We start from the raw sequence: 22,135 nt of genomic DNA, 5'->3' as shown, positions 1-22,135 counted from the left end.
GTTTACATTTGCTTATGTAAAGCACTTTGAATTGCCTCCGTGTTTGAAATGTGCTGTATAAATAAAGCTGCCTCGCCTCGCCTCGCAGGAGCACCTCCACTTCGTGACAGAAATCTGTCAGGACGAGGTGTTTATCCTGGACCACGAGGGACCAGTGGTGAGCCAGGGATCGTCCACGGCGATGCCGGATCTGGTAGTGGAACCTACTGCTGGGTACGTTAGCATGTGTAGGAGACACACGCTTCTTTTTTTTTTTTTATCTTTATTTAAACAGGTAACTCCCAGTGAAGTCACAAACACATGGTTAAATAAATGGTGATATAGATATGCTCTTGCACACATTTTGACTAAATATTATATATGAACTACATGTATTTTGTTTAATTATATCTTGGGGTAGTCCTGAAAAGATTAATCAACCAAGAGAAAATGAAATGACAACAATTTTGATCATCAGTAAATCATGTATTCATTAATCAAGCAGAAAGGCCGAACATGGTATCCTGATTCCAGCTTCTCAAATGTAAAGATTTGCTGCTTTTCTCTATTTTATATTGTTTTAAACTGAATATCATTTAAAGACAAGACATTTGAAGATATCACGTGGGACTCTTGGTAGTGATGGATATTTTTTTGTATTTATAATATACAGTATATACATTATCTTGGCAGATATAATCTATAAGGAGCTGCAAAATGTTTATGTTTTAGGTCTGCATGGACTGTGAAGCTGGTAAAAAAATGTGTCAGTCTCATCAGGATTATTTTCCTTGTTGATTAAACTGCCCATTATTTTCTCAATTAATTGTTTTGTCTATAAAATATCAGAAAATAGTGAAAAATGTTCCTAAAGCCCAAAGGTGTCGTCGTCATCAAACGTCTTGTTTTGTTTGACCAACAGAAAACAAAAGTATTCATGTTTGGCATTTTAGCTTTAAAAATTACTAAAACAATTATTTGATTATAAAAACAGTTGCTGGTTAGTTTCCTGTCGATCGACGAATTGATTAGTAAACGGTAAATCTCATAACTGTCGATGAATAATTCGATTAGAGGTGGAACTCATTCATAGTCTCAAATCTCTACTCGCAGCCCACAAACACATTTTGATCTGTAATTTCTATTTCCAGGTCTCCATTGACATCCGAGGAACAAGGTAGAACACACACACACACACACACACACACACACACACACACACACACACGCACACACACACACACACTCTCACACACACACACACACACACTTTTACTTTTATTGAGAAAGATGCTGGATGGCCTTATTCTGTAGCTTCATATCGACCACGTCTGTGTATATTTGTCTCCATAACGTTGCTGAGTCAAAGGCAACAGTTTCAGCTTGAAGTTGTGTGTTTCCCCTTTTCTTAATAAAACCCCTTGAGGGCTTTGCAGATATTTTTAAAACAGGTTTCAGTCTCAGTATTTTCAGGTGTGTGATCATTAGAACAATAATGTCTCTGGAGACGTTCTGGAAAAGTTGGGCAAGTTGAAGGATGTTCACTGCGGCCTGCCTGATTGATCTCATAGCAGCAATAAGCCATTGGAAGTCCTGGGACTCTCCAGGTTAATTAACCTACTGTTCCTCTTCCTCACATGTTTGACCACTTTCAGTTTTGCCTGCACCTCCAAAACAAACAACTTCATCATATTCATTGCATAAAAAACAATAACAGCACAGAACAATCAACCTAAATAATGAACGTACTAACTGCAGGAAGTTTGTGTAAAACTAGCAATAAAATTCTGAATAGACTATTTCTGAATAGATAATGCAACTTATCAGACGGTTTTTATATCATCCTTATATTTTTAGGAACACGATTCTGTGTCGGTATTATGATTTTCTTTTAATTTCACTGTCACACATACGTTTTAATAGTCCAAGCAGCCTGGCTTTATAATAAATAAAGATATAAACTTCTAAAATACCCTTACATTCAATTGTCTTCTTCACAGAAATTACTTAAATGTATGTATCATACATACATTCATATTTTATGAATATAAAAATTTGTACAAACTTGAAATCAAGAGGGCTTCACGACCCCCTGTGGAGCTTTGGCAACCTCCAATGGGAACCACTGCCCTAGTGTATCTGCTTTACTTTTATATCTATAAATTATAAATTAAGTTTATATCTCTTAACAATATCCAGTCGTATTTTCTTGTTCTTCATATTTATAACTTCAGAAATAGTTTTGTTTGTTTGTTTTTTGATTAAATTTGTCTTAAAGCTCCAGAAAGCAGTAAAAAGGTTGTAAGCTGTCATTTGGTTTCCAAAACCCGCAGATATAAAATGACAAGTGTTACTTTGGAAACCGCACAGTCACTGGTGTTGTGGCCTTGATGAGGAGTAAAATCTGATAAAACATTGAGCTTTTTTGGTTCCTCAAACTCCCTACGAATTATTTTAATTATTCATTCTGAAATCCGGTTCTGTAACAGCTCAGTGCAGGTAGACACGAGGCAGGTAGTTACTCTGAGGTCATTCTTGTCGTTAAGTATTTTTAGACGAGCTATTGAGAACAGTCTGATGGCTCCAGAGACAGTAAAACAATCAGATAAGCTCAACCTTCAGCTGACTGGAAGAAACGCAGATCGTTTGGAAGGAAGTGAAACAGAAAGTTAAAGAGTGGAAAGATTCCTGCAGAAACACCCTGCAGAATAAAAGGAAGGTCCTCTGTTTGTTTTTAATTCTCTCACTTCCTTCATCTGGAACACAAAGCTTCACTTTGAATGTTGCACGCACACAAATACAGTAACGATCATAAGCAGATATTTGGTTTGGGAATAATGAGTGAGTAAAAAAAAAAAAAAAATCCCTGAACTTTATTTCTAGTCAGTCATCATTTCTGCAGACAGGCAGATATTTGTAGAAAAAGAGGAAGAAGAAAGAAGATGGTGTGTTTACAGGCTAACAGGTTCATCCAGATCTCACATGATGATTCCTGTGTGTTTGCAGCGCTGCTGACGGCGGCCGGTACCGGGGATCTTTCCATGGTAAAGTACAATCGCACGCAGACAAACACAGACTGTCGAGAATGTGGAATGAAAACCAGACTTACCAGTTTGTATCCGCTGCGCTCCACAGCGTCACAACATGTCTGAATCTGTTTATAAAACAAAAAACAAATAATGATTCAGCAGAAAGAAAGAAACAAGGGGTTTCCCAAACAACTCTTTAAGAGCGAGTGCACGAAGACGGCTTTCTGTAGTAAGTTACATGGTGTATTAACTGTCCGTAAACAATGCTATTATAATAAAAAATACATAAATTACAAAGCACAAATGTTGTATACAACACAAAGAGGTGTTTATTATAATGTTTCATTTAGATGTAAACGTTCGTGCTTTTCTCTGTGATAAATTGTAATATCTTTTTTTGTTTTGAACTGTTGGTTGGACATTTTTTCAGACTAAACGATTAATTGCGAGAAGAGGACAGTGGCACCTGACTTAAATATGAACAGAAACAATCAAAAACGTGATTAAAACATGAAGTTTGAGGTTCAGGAGCTTCTTAACATCGTTAAGCATCTTAATTAATGCTTAAGCTTAAGAAGGTTCATATTTTATGATGATCTTCGCCTTAAGATGCTTTTGGAAACTGGTTTGTCTGGAATAAACAGATGAAAAGTGTTTGTGTGAGTCAGAGATCCCACAACAAACATCTTCACATCACGACGGGAAATGAAGCCAGTCATAGTATCATGACTTTAATTCTTGGAAAGAGTGAGGCAGGTATCACACGTTTGCATCCATGTTTCCACCCGAAGCTACAAATGAGAGCTCTGTATTTTCTGTTCATTTGTTGTCCCCAGCTGTCGGAGTGTGTCCGTCGAGGCGTCAGCTTGTTGGTCAGAGACTCTGGAGGTTGTTCAGCGTTACATATAGCGGCCCAGAACGGACACAGCGACGTGGTCAGCTTCATACTGCAGCAGGGTGAGAATGTGCACGATGAAATCATCTTCAAGGAGCCGTCTGGAGCATTTCAAACACATATTATTACTGTAAACAAACAGACTCCTCTGTGTTTTTATGTGTTCTTTCAACAGAAATATAAAAGCTGCTTCTGTTTCTTCTGTTCTCTTCAGGCTCTAAGGTGCTTCTGGATTTGACAGACAGAGAGAAGTATGTTGGGTACTTTTAATTCAGTTTCTTCTAAAGGAATCTCCCTGTAGGTTTTATGTATTTCCCGTCAACCGAAATCCTCACTTGCCAGCTTCCTGTTTTCTGTCAGTGTATCAGTGATATTAAACCACACTTCAAGACATTTTAGTTTGTCTGATTAATAGGACCTCTGTCTGTCTGTGTTTAGAGGGGACACTGCATTACACAAAGCAGCCTCAGAGAAGCAGCACGCCGTGTGTCGGTTGCTGGTGGAGGCCGGGGCGTCGCTCGAGAAGACCAACTTCCAGGTAAACATACACTTCACACGTTACTCTAGAAACCTGCACCCTCGCTTTGGACTTTTCCCGTAAGTCATATCAGAGTGGCAGCACTCTGCCATGATTTATAGGGAAATGTGTTTGCACACAAGGCTCTCAGGGTGTGTCAAAGACAGGAATTTTCCGATAGATCAGTATCTGGTCTGTTCTGGGTTCACCGGCTGTCAAAATCAACCCTTTTCTTCTGAGGTTTTATTTGATAGTGGCTGTTAGAGAGAGACAGGAAAAGTGAGGAGAACGAGAGGGAAGGGGGCATGGACAGAGGGTGTCTCATGCTGTATGGCCAATCATATGACAGGGAGCGAGTTAATATATTTAAAACAAAATAAAAATTTAAAAAAGTGACATTTCTCCTGCACCCCAAGTGTTGTTACTGGTTGAAAACTGCATTTAAATGTTTTTCATGCTGGAAATAAACAGAGCTGTTCAAATCCACAACAGAAATCAAATGTATCGTCCATCACTTATATCAACTTATGATTAAGTTAAAAAACTATAATCAGAGTAAAAACATACTCTTAGAGACAAAAAACAAAAACAGGTTCATGGAGTCAAAACAGTATGACTGTAAAGGAAGAACACAAATCCACATTGACGTACAAAACACAAGCTTTACTTTAATACAAAACTATTCACATTAAAACTGCTTTTCTAAGTTAAATTCAGAAGTGTGAGAAGAGAGGGGATTTTATGGGGCTCACGGAGACGTCTGAAGAGGTCAGAACTCCAGCAGCAGTTGTTCTTTGTAGTATATAGAACAACTGTTTGTTTCTGTTTGCGTCACTCTCACAGTTGTTCTTTATACTCAGTGTAGCTGGAGTTTTGGTCTTCAGTTGGTATTTATCACTCTCTCACTCTTTTTTAGGCTGTAGTTCAGTCATTTTTCAAGCAGAAGTTACAAATAATTCACTTGTTCAGCTTCTCAAAAGTGAAGATTTTCTGCTTTTCTTTGTTTTCTATCTGCTAAACTGGATATGTTTGGGTTTTAGACAAAACAAGCAATTTAAATATGTCAACTAGACTTCTGGGACAAATCGTTTCATCCTTTAGCATTTCACCTCCCAGCTCACTAAAGAAATACATTAACGTGTGTGTGTGTGTGTGTGTGTGTGTGTGTGTGTGTGTGTGTGTGTGTGTGTGTGTCCACCAGGGGAAGACACCTGCGGACCAAGCGGAGGGAGACTCGGAGCTCGCCACCTACCTGAGCACCCAACAACACACATCTGCCACCCGTGAAGACTTGGAGACGGCTGTCTGAGGCGCACACACACTCTCTCTCACACACACACACACACACACACACACACACACACACTCGCTGTGTCTCTCTGGACTCCGCACACACTCGCAGTGGAGACGCATCTGGGAGACAAAAGTGTTAAAAAAACGAACAGAGTCTGGATGTAACTCCAGAGACAAACCAGAGGAGTGAACTGCTTCAGCTCGGCGGCTCTGCAGCGGAGATTTTAATGGTCAACTATTTATTTGTATTTATTTATTCATATTCTATTTATTGGTTGTGCTGATTGATTGATTGATTGAGTGATTGATTGTTGGACTATTAACGGTTCAGGATGCAAGTGCACTTTGAGCAGCCGTCACGGGTCGTGAGTTCGCTCATGAAGACTTGCCGTTTATTTTATTCACATGTTCATATTTTAAGACTGAGTCATTCGAAATGTGTCGAATAAGCTTTGAAAAGTTATTTCTGTTGAAAATATTCATAAAAACATAAAGTTTCATTTCAGAACTGATGGAGATACTAAAAGCTTATATGTTTACCCCTTAAAACCTGTGTGCCAAAGACATTGTGTCATATCTAATCCACAGTTTCACTGATGTTCCCGGAGTCCATCACTTAAATCTCTAAAACTGATACTGTAATGATAATGTTTCTTAATAATGAGGGCTTTGACAACATCACAAAATCTAATTTCGACTGTCTCACATTAGTTTAAGAAGGAAGGAAAGAAGAAAGCTTTACTTTTATTGCACCTTTTCAAACCAGAGCTACAAACTTTTATTACTATTACAGGAAATGGTCCAAGTTAGAGAAACTAAACAACAAATTAAAATACAAGTTAAATAAATGTGTAATGGAGGTTTGTAGAAGCCTTTTTAAAATCAGCTGACCTGAAACTGAGGCGTCCTTTGATTCCCAAAAAATATATTTCTGTCATACAAATTAATGTTTATTTTTCTTCTCACCTTGTCAGACGTCACATTTTCAACTTCTCCCGGCGGATGTTGATTCATTTTAAGGCGTCACAAAGTCAGGGGTTAAAACAGTTTAATTCCACTTTTGTTGCATTTGTTGTTGGTCTCCAGTGGAGTTTTGAAGGCTGATATTTAGTTTCTTCATTTTTTGTACATCGCTTTTAGTTTTATTCTTGTCACAGTGGAAGAAGTCTCTGAAAAAGACTCAGCAATATGGATGAAAATCATTATTAAGATATTAATGAGGATGTTCTGATGTTGATATATATTTGAATGAATGCAAAATTGCGTCCAAACTGATAATAAAATGATTTCATTACATGGGACCAAACTCGTGTAAAAAAAAAAAACATTCAGCTTTCTCTGAATCATTAATTTGGACATTTTAGAATACAAACAATATTTACAATAATAAGTTTTTTTTTGTCTTATCTGACTTTAATCACAACATAGTCGATTAATCTAGAAAGTAACCAGCAGATAAATTGATAATAACAAAAAATAATCTTTAGTTGCAGCCCCAGTTCAGAGCATCGCAGCAGTAAAACTCAGCTGAAAACGTATTTTAAAACAAATTAAATTGCTGCATCCAAATTAGTTTTTGTCAAAAAGGCATTAAATCATCATATCAATGACTGACTGAAGCAGATCGGGTTATTTAAAAAGGACCAGTTTCAAGGAAACACATTAGTTCAACCATAAATCCTTGTGCAGGTGTTATTGAACGTTCACTAAGTGCAGCCAGTTGATTGTGGAGGACACACCAGACTATGTTTAAAAAAAGAGCGTTTTAAAGCATAATCACTTACCTGTTGAGTTTCATATGTCTGACTCTCCAGCTGCCATCACAAACAAATATTTCAACTTTTCATATAGTGTGAATCTGGTACTCCTGACCTGACTAGGCTTTTCACATGCAGCTTGTGTTTGTGTGTGTGTGTGTGTGTGTGTGTGTGTGTGTATGAGATAAAACCCCCCTTTCATATCAAGCCTGAAAAGAGAAGTCAGTACAACTGCAACAGAAATGTCATCCATAACTACAGACTGTGTGTTGTGTTATAACAGTGTGTGTATGTGTGTGTGTGTGTGTGTGTGTGTGTGTGTGTGTGTGTGTGTGTGTGTTTGCAGCATTTATCTGAGAAGAAAAGAAAAATCTGAGCCATATTCAATGCAATATGAATAGATGACGTCTTTTTGCATTTCTCTATTAATCGTTTACATTACATTAATGTTTTTAACATAGTCGACCATTTAGCACCGAGGAGTATTGAATGTGCAATTTTACTTCAGTGCTGGTTGGGTTTATGATTGTCTTGTTATTTTCTTTTCTTTTGTGTGCATGTATGTCAGTGGATTGAACTTTGAAACAACCCTGTGAGGTGTCTTTTTGATATAACCTGTTGTAAACTACAATTGATATATAAAGTAGGAACTGCTTTCCCAAAGTATTTGTGGGGACTTTGAAACATTTCAAAGACTCAGATGAAGCCATCGTAGAAGTCATCCTGCCTTCATTAATGCAAAAACATGTTGGAAAATTCGTTTTCAGCTGCCACAAAGACTTCTTCTCATGTTTCCATCACTTTTCTTTACCATTAAAAGCTGCACGTGGAAAGATTTATTAGTGAGCATTATTTCCAGTTTGACAAAATGTCTCAACTTACTAGATTTCTTCCTTGATGTGGCTGAAAGCTCCAGAAGATCTCTAGTAAGTGGACCTTAAGTTAAAAATGTTTTGTCAAACTGGTGTTTCCAACTCGAAGAAGAATTTCAGAACAAAGAAGTGTGAATTATTTCTTAAACAAGCATCATCTAAATGTTATCACACGACAAGGTGTTACGGTATACGTATATATATATATACTTATGTATGTGTGTGTATATATACTGTATATATAGTTATAATAGTTTAAAGGTTTTGGTACCGATATTCTCAAAATATAGATATGTTTTTCTACAAAGTCCTTATTTCCATATCTCCAAAGTAAACAAACTACACTTTTGTCTAATTAACAGACTAATGACAAGATGTTGGCAAGATTCTCATTTAAAGGGGCACTGCACCAATTTTACACTTGTATAACGTATATAATGTTTTTATAGCACCTATATATAATGTCCTCTGTGGCTTTGAAGGGAGCTCTCTAATCTAGAAACTAGAAAATAACTCTGATGATCTTTTCAGGCCTCAGACAAACTGCAGATGTGGGATTTTTTTCTTTCTTTCTTGTTTTTCAACTGGTAACACAGCACGACGAATCTGTGTTGTTGCTATGGTTACCTGCTTTTTAATATGCCTTATGCACTGATGTAGAGAAGTTGTTCAGATGTTGCCCCTAACTACGTTTTTGAGGTGTCCTGATGCGTGAAGTTATACGTTATTTTCTTATTAAATAACTCTTTACTTACAGAGACAATATGTAACACACCCAAAACAAAATACTAAATTCTAGACGTGGCTTTAATTTACATCATTGATGTTCTGCTGCAGTACTTCCTTGAATAAATCCTCATTTTAAGCCTCTGATTTTCCCGTCGAATGACTTCTACGATGGCTGCCACCGTCAACATCCAACTCTGAGACGTTTTTCTGATAAAACATGACAATATGTGTTTAAACCAGATCCTTAATCGGTAAACGGTGATGACATTTTCTATGAAGTGACTGTGACAAGCTCGGCCCGCTCTGAATGACACACACAGACACACACACACACGCTTCTTATCACTCTTTCTATTGAGTAGAAACATGACTTTGTATTAAATCGTGTCTCTCATCAGCGTTGGTTCTGCATGGCATTTTCTTACCTCCTTGGGATTCTTTTCTGGTAATGGCATAAAACAGACGGCATTATTGTTGTTTAAACTATTAAATTATTATAGTTTTAAATGATTTCTACCTGAGTTCCCTCTTAGGTTGAACATGTGTTGGGTGTGTTTTTCTTTTGCTTTTGTAATTTTATTATTTTTCTGCTGATGATGATGATGATGATGATGATGATGATGGGATTACTTGAAGTTTGTTGTTTTATTTTATTAATTTGTTAAAAAGAAGATGTGATGCTGTAGTTTTGCCTCTGACTTTATTTCTTGTTTGAATGATTGTTGGGAAAATCCACTAAGGGCCGTTACTGAACTGTGGGGTTTAAACAAAAACAACCATTTATCTAAACTGCCATCAACTGAAATTAACTGCCGTTATGACGAAGTCAAATTTAAACATTCAGATGCAAAGTTTCTTAAAAGATGTCCCAGAGTGTACAGTTTTTATTCATACTGACTCCAAACTACAAATGCAGTTAAATAGACAACGCTCACGCCAAAGTTAAATTGTTTGAAAATGGCCACCACACCTATATAAAGTTTATACCAACGGGCTGGTCCAATCCATCCAACCTACCCAGGATGATAAAACGTCTCCGAACAATTATACAATTAGATTTATTATCTCAAATATATCAACAAGACACTGCAGCCAGTCTCGCAGCTACGTCAGGCTGCACAGCTTTGAGCTAAATGCTAATATCAGTATGCTAACGTCCTCCATGTTCACCATCTTAGTTTAGCTTTAATGTTAGCATGCTAACATTTGCTAATTAGTAGTAAACCCAACGTAGAGCTGAGGCTGATGGAAACGTCAGTAGTCACACATTCAAAGGCTCAAAACCACAAAGTTCAACCTCATGGTGACGCTAGAGGAAAGGTCAGGGGATCTCCAAAGACACTAGGATTCATCATCTGGGGATAATGAATGTTTGTACAAAACTTCATGGCAAATTCATGGAAAGGTTTTTATGAACATACACTAACAAGCAGCCATGTTATCATTGAGACTATGAAGCGCTATTTACAGGAAGCTAAACAATATATATCTAAATTTACAAGAAATGATTCAGTTCTGACTTTTTGTAACAGACTTTTATTAAGTTTTGAATTAAATCGAGATGAATCTGCTCTTCCTCTGGAGCACCAGGCGGGTGGAGTTTTAACTGCAGGGGAAGTAGATACAGACATTTTACAGTCCATCGCTTTTCTACGCTTTGCTTGTCAAAACTTTCTGGCACTTTGGTCTGATGAACAGCTATTCTTCCTTCATCACACTGATTTAACATTTAAAACTGTATAAAACTACACAAAACATCACATGAATATGTCATATCAATATATTAGACTCTCTTTAAGTCATTGTAGTCATTAAAAAACACTTTTTTTCTACTTTGTTTATTTCTTTATGAAGTTTGGAAAGATGTCTGGAACATTTACATCAGCACAGATTACTTTATCAAGTACTAACTGATACTACACACAGTATACACTTCATTTATATAAATAATTTTCAGTCTTTACCACAGGGTGAAGTAATGTTAGTGTTTGTAATCTTATAATCAAAATGCTGAGGTCACTTTCTGTATGAGACTCTACTGCCAGTAGAAACATGTTCATCTTCCTCCTGCATAATATCTTGTGATATTTCAGTTGTAAACTTCATATTGAACCTGATAATAAAACCATTAAGATTATAAAGAAGGACGAGCTGGCGTTTACAGGCATACTGAAACGTGTGTTCACCACATCCTTTTTCTGCCATTATAAGTTACAATAACAATCATCCCAAACAGGAAATGTATTGTGACCCATGTTACTGTAAAAAAAAACACCCTGAATGTGACACGAGATAAATTTCTGGAAGTCAAATAAAAGCTGAGTCACAGCTGGTCCACATAGCTGAGTTTTGCAGAATGATGTCATCACCACGGCAACCGGTCTACTCACCACATGTTTGGCTGCTTTTAGTCATATCACACAGTCTTCCTCAGGAGATTGAACCTTCATGGAAGTGCAGATGTTCAAATTATCTGTTTTTTTCTGAGCACTTTAAGGAGTTCCCGTTCGTTGTTTGCTTAAAAATAAAAGAGATTAAAAGTTCATTCCTGAGCTTGGAAACAGAGGTTGAAGCAACAGAAACATTTAAAAATTCATAATCGTGATCGAAAGCTCCAGAAAAGCTACTAAATGGACCTCGTGCTGAGGTTATTTTGATTATTTTTACTGTTTCCAAGATCAAGAGTGAGTTTTCATTCTCAACATACTTGTAGTTTTTTGAGTCTGCCTGCCAAACATGGTGTCAAGTCTCAGACCACATTAGAAATAATTGAAACAGGTTTAAAAATGAATAATTATACTAATACAATAAGTGTTTTAAAATCTGAGAAAGTGTAACAGTATCTGAAGTAACTGATACCAGTTTTTAACTGGTGGAAATGTGCTTCCATACAGTCGTCAGGATCAGTGGTCACCTGTTGCATTATGTCTACCGTTCGTTATTCAGTAACTCACATGAAAACAATAAGGGGAAGGTTGTTAAAAACAAACCATTTCTGGTGGCGGAAATATGTTTCCTTCTGTCATCTTCTGTGTTCATCCTACGAGATGACACAACTTTGCAGACAGACAGACAAAAACAGCCACAAACTTGAATCAAAGGTCAGTTTCCTGCTTTATGTTGTTATGGCATGAGTAAGGTTTGACATGCCTCCTGAGTCAGCTGCACTTGTCATGACTCTAGACATCACAGCTGTGTGTTATGCCAGTAAATGTGCCTATTTGGAATTCCTATTTGTCTTCAAAACACTTTATACATTGTTGATTCCCTTTTTAGCCCAACACGTGGTTTGTCACAGTTCCCCTTTTCTCTCAGTGCCAAAAAGTAGTTTGATGTTTAACAAGGTTATTTTACCACTGATGTGTCATCCATAACAAAAAGCAGGTTTCATTTTCAGTTTTTTTTTTTTTTACCAACTCAAAGAAGTTTGCCTTTACTTTGTGATGAATTTTACTGGATAATTACTTTATGGGAAGAAAATCAAGACATATATGTATAACATAACATACATTTACGAGGCATGATGACAAAGCATGCCAGATTGTGCAGTTGTAACATAAATACTGTTTCGCTTTCAGTTTGTGTTTTAATTAAAAAAGAGCACTCTATAGTAAAATAATCTACTACATTTTCGGCTGTGTGACAGTGAGAATTACTCTGCTTTTGCTGTGATCACATTTCGGCTCAACGTTGTGATCTATCTACTGATTTTTAGCAGAAAAACTCAAAACTAAACGCCAAAAGAAAGCCACACAATCAGCTGCTTTTAGCATCAGCATTCTTTTACATCAGCGTGCGTCATGACGTCATACGTCATACGTGTGATGCAACCCAGGAGGACGTTAACACTTAAATTCCAGACGATCACCCGTTGAAGAGCAGAGACTGTTGGGACCGTAGAAAAAGTCACTTGGGAGGATATTTTACTTTCTTTTACCGGCTTTTTAATCATTTGGACCGTAAGTGATCGCGTTTTTATGATTTTAAATATTGTACATTAATTACTCATTGACAAGTGGGGTTAAGTGCGCTTTGGTAGTTTTGGCAGTTGACTAAGTTACGTTATTACTAGCAAAAGTTCAATTTAACTAGCTAATGACTTAAAAACGACACGTTTAGCTAAATACAGCTTCGTTGGTTCGACTGAGAGCCAGACAAATAACGGTTAAAGTATATTTCCTGTTCGATATTTTGTACTGTTTAGGAGTCAAGGCGTTGTTTACTGACGAGGAAGCTAACAGTTAATTAGCATTTATTAGCTGTTCCCACAACAGTTACCGTATGTAGTGCTGTAAAACAAACTAATTGAGATATTTGTTAAGTGTACTTTTATATACATTAACCTGTTGTAGTTTAACAGTCGTAACACCAACTTTTCTAGCTTTGTAGTGCAGCTAGATTGGCTTTAAAGTACTTTTAAGTGTCTTTTGATAATTAAACGTGTCATGTAGCAGCTCATGAACTTATTCTTAAACTCCTTGCTGTATTTTGTTGTGTGTTTACGGAAACAACAGGTAGTTAATTAAGCTTACAGTTAAAGATAACGTGCCTCGACATGACCCAGATACTTCTCTTGAATTACACCACCAGAGGGCGACTAAGTGCGGTGAAACTGTGGCAGAAATATAACCGAAACTCACTTAAAATAATAATATAAACTTTTATTAATCTATGGATTTGGTGTTTGATTAATCAGTTGATTATTTAGTCTATAAAAGTCTTAAAAAGCTCTATAGAAAATCATAAAATACCCCTCATGAGTTCCCAGAACCCAAGATAAGGTTTTTAGATTATTTTCAACTGTCAAAACCCAAAGATATTTAGTTTACAGTGGAAAAAAAAACAGTTGGAAATCCTCACATCTGAGAAGGTGGAACCAAGCTAATCGATTAATAGACTAATTGTTTCAGTGCTATAAGACAACACGAAAGTAGACCACAGTAAAACCCTCCAACCAAACTTGATTCAAGATTGTGCTTCTAGCTACAAAGTCATGATTTAAATTTTACTGCACTTTTTTTTTTTTTTTTTCCAAAATGTATCTCTGATGTTTTTTGTGTTTTTTAAATCAACAGTAAAGCGACATGGCTAACGGGCACGTGGAAATCCACGACCCCTTCACCAACCACCTCAGCAGCAGCACTGACTGTGACCATAAATCTACCTCAGACTCAGACAGCATGGAGGACTCTGTGGAGTTCAGAGTCCTTATGGCCTACGCGGAGAGGAGGCGGCCGAAGAAGGATGTCGAGGTGTTACCCACTCAGGACAGCCTCAGTGCTCAAAATGGTGGCACAAATGTAAAGGGACCATCCTCACCTCAGACACCGGCCAAGACTGAAAAAGAGGAGAAGAAGAAGAAGAAGAAGAAGAAGAGGGGATGGAAACGTCTGCCAGGCATATTTAGCTGTTTCAAACCTCAGGCAGGATGCGATGAACTGCCCCGACTAACTATTACGAGCAAACCTGATGTCGAGGACAGATGTGGTGATTTTATAGAGAGTGAGTATGAAGATGTAGGTTCAGATAACCCCAGTTCATTCAGATTACCTGTATTATTATTATTATTATTATTATTATTGATTCATCTGAATCATCATTTTCAGAAATCTCTTGCATGACCTCCCAGGAAGTCATAAAAAAAATAACCTGCCAGGTCATTGTGTTTTTAAACATGCAAATACATTTTCAGCCTTTTCAACTTGACTTAACCCTCTACTTGACTTAATGTGGACATGCAGCCACAGGTTCGTCCTGTTTGTTGACTTTTCTATCAGCAGACCGTGAGTCAGACCTCACAGCTTCTTTCACTTCCAAGGTTCAGGCTTGGACTTGTGGCTGTAACACGTGTGTGTGTGTGTTCATACCCTTTTTATTTTCTCTAAACTTTTTATTTGTGTTTATTATTTCTTTCAGATGGAAGAGAAGAAATAAAAAAGGATAAGTTCAACGAGATTGCAACTATACTGACGGAGATCGCTGATGAAATCCCGTTCATCCCCCCAGAGTTGGAGGCAGACTCGTCAGAAGGTGAGTTTTGGTTTCATCCATACAAAATTGTTTTTAGAGCAACAATGAACCTCCTCTCATGAAAAACCTCCTACTTTATCCGTGAGACTTGTGAATGTCAGCAAACTAATTTGTTTCAACCCTGATGAACGTCTCCAAATTTAAGGCCGCCTGTTCTGCTTTGTTTGTGGGTTTTATCCACAAAATGTCACCGCAGAGTAAAAAGAAGAAGTCCTGTTGATGGAAACGGGACTCAAATGAGAAAATATCACTACAGCTATTACAGTGCAGTACTGAAACAGAAGTAAAGAAGGTCCATATCTTAGAGGGGAGTACAAAGGACCTCATTTGTGCACCCGGTGTGGGCCTCGACTTACAATGGGACTAAGGTGCTTCTGGGAAACCAACAGTTTCTAAGATAAAATTCTAAATGCGAGTGTGACAAATTCTGTAAAATGGCTCGTCTGTCCCACTTACAAACAAATTTCAAAGTGGTTTGTTGACTGAGGCCATGTGACTTTAAGGGCCCTGTTTCTTTGGCAGCACAACAACAAACACAAACGGCACTCGGCGACAGTTTGGTGTTTTCCTGACCTTGAAATTCCCTTTTCCTGTCTGAGGTACTTTGGTGCTCAGGTGGGAGGAGCGGCGCACTGTGGAGTGTCTCAGTCTGTTTCTGACGTCAATCTGCTGCCAATCTGATGACAATGAACAACAACAACAACAACCTAAACACTTGAAGCAAACAATCCAGCAACATCCAGACACAGTCTTTAATTTAGTTTTCTCTTTTGATGAAGTTATAAATGAAATATCACTGTAGCTGTTTATGGCACGTGGCCTTTCATTTAGTCTATAAACCCATTAATCTCTGTGCTTTTCTCGTATTTTGGATGTTGATTGATGATCATGTGTCTTGTCATCTAGACGATGTGGAGAAAATGATCGCCCTGCTGCTGAGGGAGGCCGGAGACCAACTGAATGAGAAGGTAACGACATGGAAACCTGTGTAAATTTCTCATTTCCTTCAGCCAGTTTCAGTTACAACACGCCCATATTCCACCATATCTTGAAGGTCTAGAGTTCACAGATACACGTCTTTTTATAGCTTCGTACAGCTGATAAACATTTGAGACTAGCATTCATCCGCTACTGGATGTTAATGACCTGCTGTGGGGAAGTTAATTCCAAATTCGGTCATATTTCTGCTCTAAAATATGTAATTTTTTGTGAAAGTGACATTTAAAAAAACATATTCTGAACAGAAAGTGTTTCTTGTTTCCACCAGGAGCTGATAAATGCCAAAATAGCCAAAGAGATTTTTTGGAACTACGGTTTCTTTAAGAAGCTAATGACAACTCTTCTCATGAGGATGGGCCTCGTGTCCTCCGAACCCGACGCTCTGGGGCCACATGCGTCACCCAAAACCCAGATCGCAGTGGCCTGTGAGGTAAGAACAACTTCATGGTACAAAAACAGTTAAAAAGGTTGGAAAGTGTGTGAGTGGCTGCAGGTGTTTTGACACAAAATATGTACATACACTTTTTTGGTTTAAAACAAGTTAAATTCCACAGAATGGGAACAAATAACTGAACAAAACTTAGATTTAGCACTGATACTGATAGTTTGTGGCAGATTATATGAAAAGCAATGATGAAAGAAGTACTACGAAGTAAAAGTACCAATACCACAATGTAAAAAGTTCTGCATCCAAAATCCTACTGGACAGAAGTATTATCAGATAAAATAACTTAAAGTATTAAAAGTAAAAGTTCTTGTTTAGTTTAACTACTTTATATAATTTAGTACAGTAGGCAGAAAAAAACATAGTTACACAAATCTGTTCAAATTTTTTTTTTTGTTGCTTTTTTATGTAAACTTTTAATCTGAAAAGCAACTACTTAGTACTGTTACTAGCTGTTAACTGTTGATCAAATGTAGTGGATTAAAAGTACAATGTTTCCCTCTGAGATGTGATGGAGTAGAAGTATAAAGTAGCATAAAATATAAACACTCAAATAAAACACCTCAAAATGTGTATATATATATATATATATATATATATATATATATATATATATATATATATATTTAACCTTTTTATTTGGCTGAACATTTCGTTTGTTTCCCCGGCAGATCACCAGTCGTCTGTCAGCTGTCAACACGCTGCCCATGAACCGAATGCTTGACCACGGAGCCAGATATCTGCAGGATCATTATTCATCCTGGGCACAGCAGCAGGGCGGATATGTACGTAAAACACACACACACACACACCTTGTTAATATATTGTTGACCCATAAGCCTGTTCAAATCAACAATAATATTTTCACAGGAGGAAGCCTTTTACAGTGACGATGAGGACGACATCCAGTGAACAGAAAGTGGTTTTACAGCTCAACAGCGCCCCCTGCAGTGAATCCTGACACATTGTCTCTTCAAGGGCTCCTAACCGAAATAAACCAGTGGAGAGCTTTAGTATCCCACCTTTGTCACAGCATCTCATCTCAGAAGTAATTCCTAGTGAGGTATTTAGGCTTTTAGCTGTTTGTACGAGGCACAAAATAAGACTCAGGACACTGATTTTATATTCTGCCATTCCAGTTTTATGTGCATCTGCACACAAAACCCCGACCTGACAAGCATTAACACATCTGCAGCTGTATACATCAGAAAAATACTAAATCAGGTCTTTCTCTACTGCCGAGGCCTTACAGTGACCCTGAGCCAAAGAAGAAACTATTGTGCCATTGATTGAATCGCTGTTTTGTGATTTATGTGTCATTTTGTAAAAATAGTTATTAGTTGTTCAGGGAAATGTAGGCTGACTAGACATTTTAAATTGGCACTATTTGTGCTGAAGTTTGGTAGACCAAAGAAATATTTTTTCAGCACTTGCACTTTTTCATGAAAATGAATACATATATTTTCTGAGGGATACGTCTGTAATTGTAGCTGGTGTTATTTTCTGCATTTCATTTTTTATTTTCTTTTTTTTTTTTACTTTTGTCAAAATGTTATTTAATTTTTGCCAAAGAAATCTTGTGTATGAATTGTTAATTTTGCTACACATTAACATGTAATTTAATCAGAGTTCATATCATGTGGTCCTTGCTCAGTGATGCATTCACTTTCTTTATGAATGTTTACGGTTTATCAAAATGTTTGTCGCTGCAGCAGAAAGAAAATAAACTGGTCCATTGATAGTGAACAGTAAATTAAGGCCAATTTATTTCACAGTATATTTATGTATTTATGCAGAAATGTTAAAATGACACGCTAATTACAAGGCTGCAAGGGTAAATCTTGGCCACACATGGGGAAATTGTCAGTAAGATTGTTATAAAGAACCATAGTATAATGTCCCATAATATACTATACTGAATTGTTAAAATTGCCTCCCTGTGTGTGGTGCATGTACAAAATGACATTAAAGGCTGTTACTTTATTATAATGTACACATCCCTTGTTTTCTTTTAACTAAGGAGACTTGATTTTTGCTTAATCAGAAACACGTTTAAGTGGAAACAGCACCCACGGTGGTCAAAGGAGGAACTAAATTTTACTGACAATTGCAGTCGTTGTGAACCCCATTCAAACGTTTGAGAATTTATAGTATTTTTAGTAGTTTTTAATTCTCTGACCACTTAACCAATGCTTCCTCGAGTGATAAACTGTTATATTAATTTTTTTATAAATTCGGTATATAAATAACGAACCCTAACAGCACTTTGTTTAAATTAAATCTGTTCTTTGAGATTTGATTTACAGTTCAGAGGAATACGTTTTTTTGGTAATTTTACTATAGGAAAAAACAGGCCAATCAAAAAAAAAATAAAAGTTAGAATTATGTGTACTTGTAAGTGGTGCCATTTATGCCGACTTAAAGGGAAAAATCCCGTTAATTCATGTAGTTATTTAAGTGGAGTTTACAAGCGGATTACGCATCCTGACAATAAAATCTTTAAATTTACATTTTTTTAAATGGAGTTTGGCGTGTACTCCTTTCTGGAACGCATCGTGCAGCCCGATCAGCTGTTCGATGTCTCCCAGTGAAATGAGATCCAACCTGTTCCCCTGCACACCTTGGACTGCCGCAACCTGCTTACCGACAACAAACGCGCGCCACGAGGACACGGCTCATCAGTCGGTGTCATCAGTGACGTCTCGCCTGTCTGTCATTGTTTAATACACTTCTACAGACTTGTAACGCAGCGGAGTGTGAAAGGCTTGAGGAGTGTGCGTCATGTTTAACGTCGTGCACCAAGGTCGGAAATACGTCCCCACGCGCTCCTCGGTCACGGATGATTCTCCATTAACCGTGCGGACTGTCCATGTCAACAAATCCCCCGGTACACTGAACGAGGCACCGGAGGCTACTTGGCCGCCGCCGGGTGCCAAGATGCGGATCTCCAAGGCCAACAAGGGCGCGGCGGTAATGAGAGCTGTCCGGCGGCATCCGTCTCCTCAGCCGGCCAGCCTGGAGAGCCTGGAGGCGGCTTGGAGTGACAGAGGGCACTCGGAGGTGAAACCACCGGAGAGTTTACCGAGCCATGAGGGGAGAAACGGCGACCCAGTAGCCGCCGGGAACGGGATGGAAGGGGGGCCACCACGGAGCAGGAAGAAGGGCTTTAGACCGCCCGATGTGAGGACCATCTTCTCAGAGAGGGACCCCAGGGTGACAGAGGAGTCCGGGGAGGGACACACCTTTGAGCCCGGACTCGAGAACACCTGGTGTGATGTGTGCTGCGACTACATCTTCCAGGATGGTCTCACCTGTACAGGTGAGTCTACAGATGAGGAGTGTGTATGTGTGGGGGGGGCTAAGATGAGGAACCCCTTCAGACTCATTTGGGGGTCATTTATTTCATAAACAGATGTATTTAGGGTGCTGACATTGGAAGTTTAATACTAAGTGGCCTTTAAATTTTAAAGTTTTTTCACAAACACACAAATACTGTGTTTTCCTTAAGCATCAGAAGTGGATAGCATTACACTTGACCCCATTAGATACCTTGCCAAATAATATTTGAGCCTAATCTGAGCTCAGGGCGTTGCCATGGCTACCACTGAGGTCCAAAAATGTAAATGACAAAAAGTGAAGTTTAGTGATTTTTGTAAAATTCTCAGAAAACATCTGGTGGGTGACCTCAATGCTCCAACACAAGTTTCAGCTTCCTAAATGTGAGGATTTGCTGTGTTTGTTGTTGGTTTATATGACTGTAAACTAAAATAACTTTGGTTTTTGGACTATTGGTCAAACGAAACCAGCTATTTTATAGTTGTTACCTTTTGCTCCAGGAAATTGTGAGTGGAATTTCTCACATTTTGACTAAATGCATCAAATTATAAATTCCCTACAGATTAATATTAATAAAAATAATTGTTAGGTTCAGCCCTTCTCCTATATCCATCAAAGGCACTAGCATCAGATACCGCACAGACCATTAAGTAAACTCTTAAATCGTGTGAATGATTATCAAAGTGGCATCAGCGTTTGTAGGTAACACCTTCTGACATGCAGCCTCGACCACATGTTTGAATGACACAAATAGGTGGGGCTCTGAAACGCAGCCCAGCAGCTGGAATGCAGGTCGGTATGCAGACGTACCGGTTCAGGTCTTAAAGGAAATGAGTCTCAGTGTCTCCTCGTGTACAAACTCTGGACCTCCCTCTGTGTCCTGTGACCTTTGCTCGTTTGCCCCGTCATGTGGTTTTAAATGTCGTTTAACTGTCATATTATTTCAATATATGACCTCAAAGATAAACTTCAGCTTTTAAGAGACAAAGAACAAAAACACAATCTTCCTCATACAAATGAAAAGTCGCATTCGTAACCAACGCAACAGTAAACTCAGGTGTTTTCCCGCTAAAAGCCGCAGTCGGTTGTGGTGTGACCGTTAGCTAAAGTGGGCTAATGTTAGCTAGCTTTAGTTAGCAAACTTCAAGAGAGAGTTGGGGAACAGCCAGACTCAAACCTGGGACATTGTGATGTCCGTCAGTGTGTTTAAAGCAACTGAATCAATATAAAAAAATGGAAAATGAATTCAAATTCAGTGTGACGACATTATCTTGTAACTGCCGCTTGTAGCTCCAGCAGAACATACATCGTTTTTAACAGCAAAATTCAGATAATCAAAATAATTAATCTGTCATATTTTAAAAGTTCATATCACCACATATCAGTCAGTCATGTACATTTTCCCAAACATTTTAATTATTGACAACAATAATAATATTCCAATTCCACTGCTCTTCCAGCTGGTGTAACCACTAGCCGGTAGCTAGCTAGCTAGTTAGCACTAGATAGATAGATAGATAGATAGATAGATAGATATATCAATCAAGAATGAACCTTCGAGATAACATTTTATGTATTGAATCTTGTAAATAATAGGCTATGTTAATCTATTTAAGTTAAGATCAACAGATGACCTTTGTTGTATTTATCAGTTCTGCAATAAATCTGTAAACAAACAAACTGACTCTATTTTAGCCTAAAACACACAAAAACATACAGCTAAAACAAGTCTGACGTGGACACAGATACAAAGCAAGTTATCTTCTGTCTCTCCTTCGTCCATTTAGCCTTTTAACCTCATTATGTTTACAGACAATAAGCCTGAACAATGAGCGCTGTGTTTCCCGTCAGTTTTACCAGCAGCGCTGATGGAGGTTACGTATGTGTAGTAAGTTTGTCGGCTGATGTTTCTGCTCATTTAAAATGCATTTCCGCAGTTGATTGCCACTCAGGACGCCCGTTAAAGGCCCATTACTCCATCTGAATGTCAACAAACGGACAAAAAATAATTTTAGATAAAAACAAACTTGTCATCGCTAACGCCCTGTAGCTCTCCACAGGGGACCCGTTGATCACTAGTTCACTTATTAACACAGAAACAGTCACTTATAAGTCAGTTGAGCAACGGCAGCAGCAGTTATTTCTTTTACACATTGATTTCTTATGTTTTTAGATTCATGTGTACAGGACTTGTGCGTTTCGACTTCAAAGTGGGTCACATGAGACTCGATAAGGGCAGTTCCTGGACACTCTC

The 22,135-nt window shown here is 37.9% G+C and overlaps 3 protein-coding genes across 3 annotated transcripts in view; all 3 read left to right on the top strand.

Moving 5' to 3' along the window:
- The window catches only part of dgki (diacylglycerol kinase, iota), a 60,608-nt gene extending 54,231 nt beyond the window's left edge, over nt 1-6,377 (top strand). Inside the window, exons 28-34 of the mRNA XM_070928687.1 lie at nt 89-213; nt 1,131-1,156; nt 2,986-3,023; nt 3,845-3,965; nt 4,118-4,154; nt 4,342-4,441; nt 5,622-6,377. Of these exons, the coding sequence (XP_070784788.1) occupies nt 89-213; nt 1,131-1,156; nt 2,986-3,023; nt 3,845-3,965; nt 4,118-4,154; nt 4,342-4,441; nt 5,622-5,729 (555 nt within the window). The 3' untranslated portion in view covers nt 5,730-6,377. The remainder of the gene's footprint in view (nt 1-88; nt 214-1,130; nt 1,157-2,985; nt 3,024-3,844; nt 3,966-4,117; nt 4,155-4,341; nt 4,442-5,621) is intronic.
- A 6,561-nt stretch (nt 6,378-12,938) lies between these two features.
- LOC139304989 (apoptosis facilitator Bcl-2-like protein 14) lies at nt 12,939-18,528 on the top strand. The gene is made up of 7 exons (XM_070928922.1): nt 12,939-13,030; nt 14,147-14,573; nt 14,988-15,101; nt 16,008-16,069; nt 16,369-16,530; nt 17,217-17,330; nt 17,416-18,528. Exons 2-7 carry the CDS (start codon nt 14,156-14,158, stop codon nt 17,455-17,457), a joined length of 912 nt encoding a protein of 303 aa, XP_070785023.1. The 5' UTR covers nt 12,939-13,030; nt 14,147-14,155; the 3' UTR covers nt 17,458-18,528.
- A 798-nt stretch (nt 18,529-19,326) lies between these two features.
- The window catches only part of rassf3 (Ras association domain family member 3), a 55,084-nt gene continuing 52,275 nt past the window's right edge, over nt 19,327-22,135 (top strand). Inside the window, exon 1 of the mRNA XM_070929081.1 lies at nt 19,327-19,864. Within this exon, the coding sequence (XP_070785182.1) occupies nt 19,327-19,864 (538 nt within the window). The remainder of the gene's footprint in view (nt 19,865-22,135) is intronic.

This window comes from Enoplosus armatus, chromosome 22, assembly GCF_043641665.1.
Source record: "Enoplosus armatus isolate fEnoArm2 chromosome 22, fEnoArm2.hap1, whole genome shotgun sequence".
Lineage (NCBI taxonomy): Eukaryota > Metazoa > Chordata > Actinopteri > Centrarchiformes > Enoplosidae > Enoplosus > Enoplosus armatus.
The sequence above is the reverse complement of the archived record's forward strand: the minus strand, read 5'-3'. Positions and strand labels throughout refer to the sequence as shown.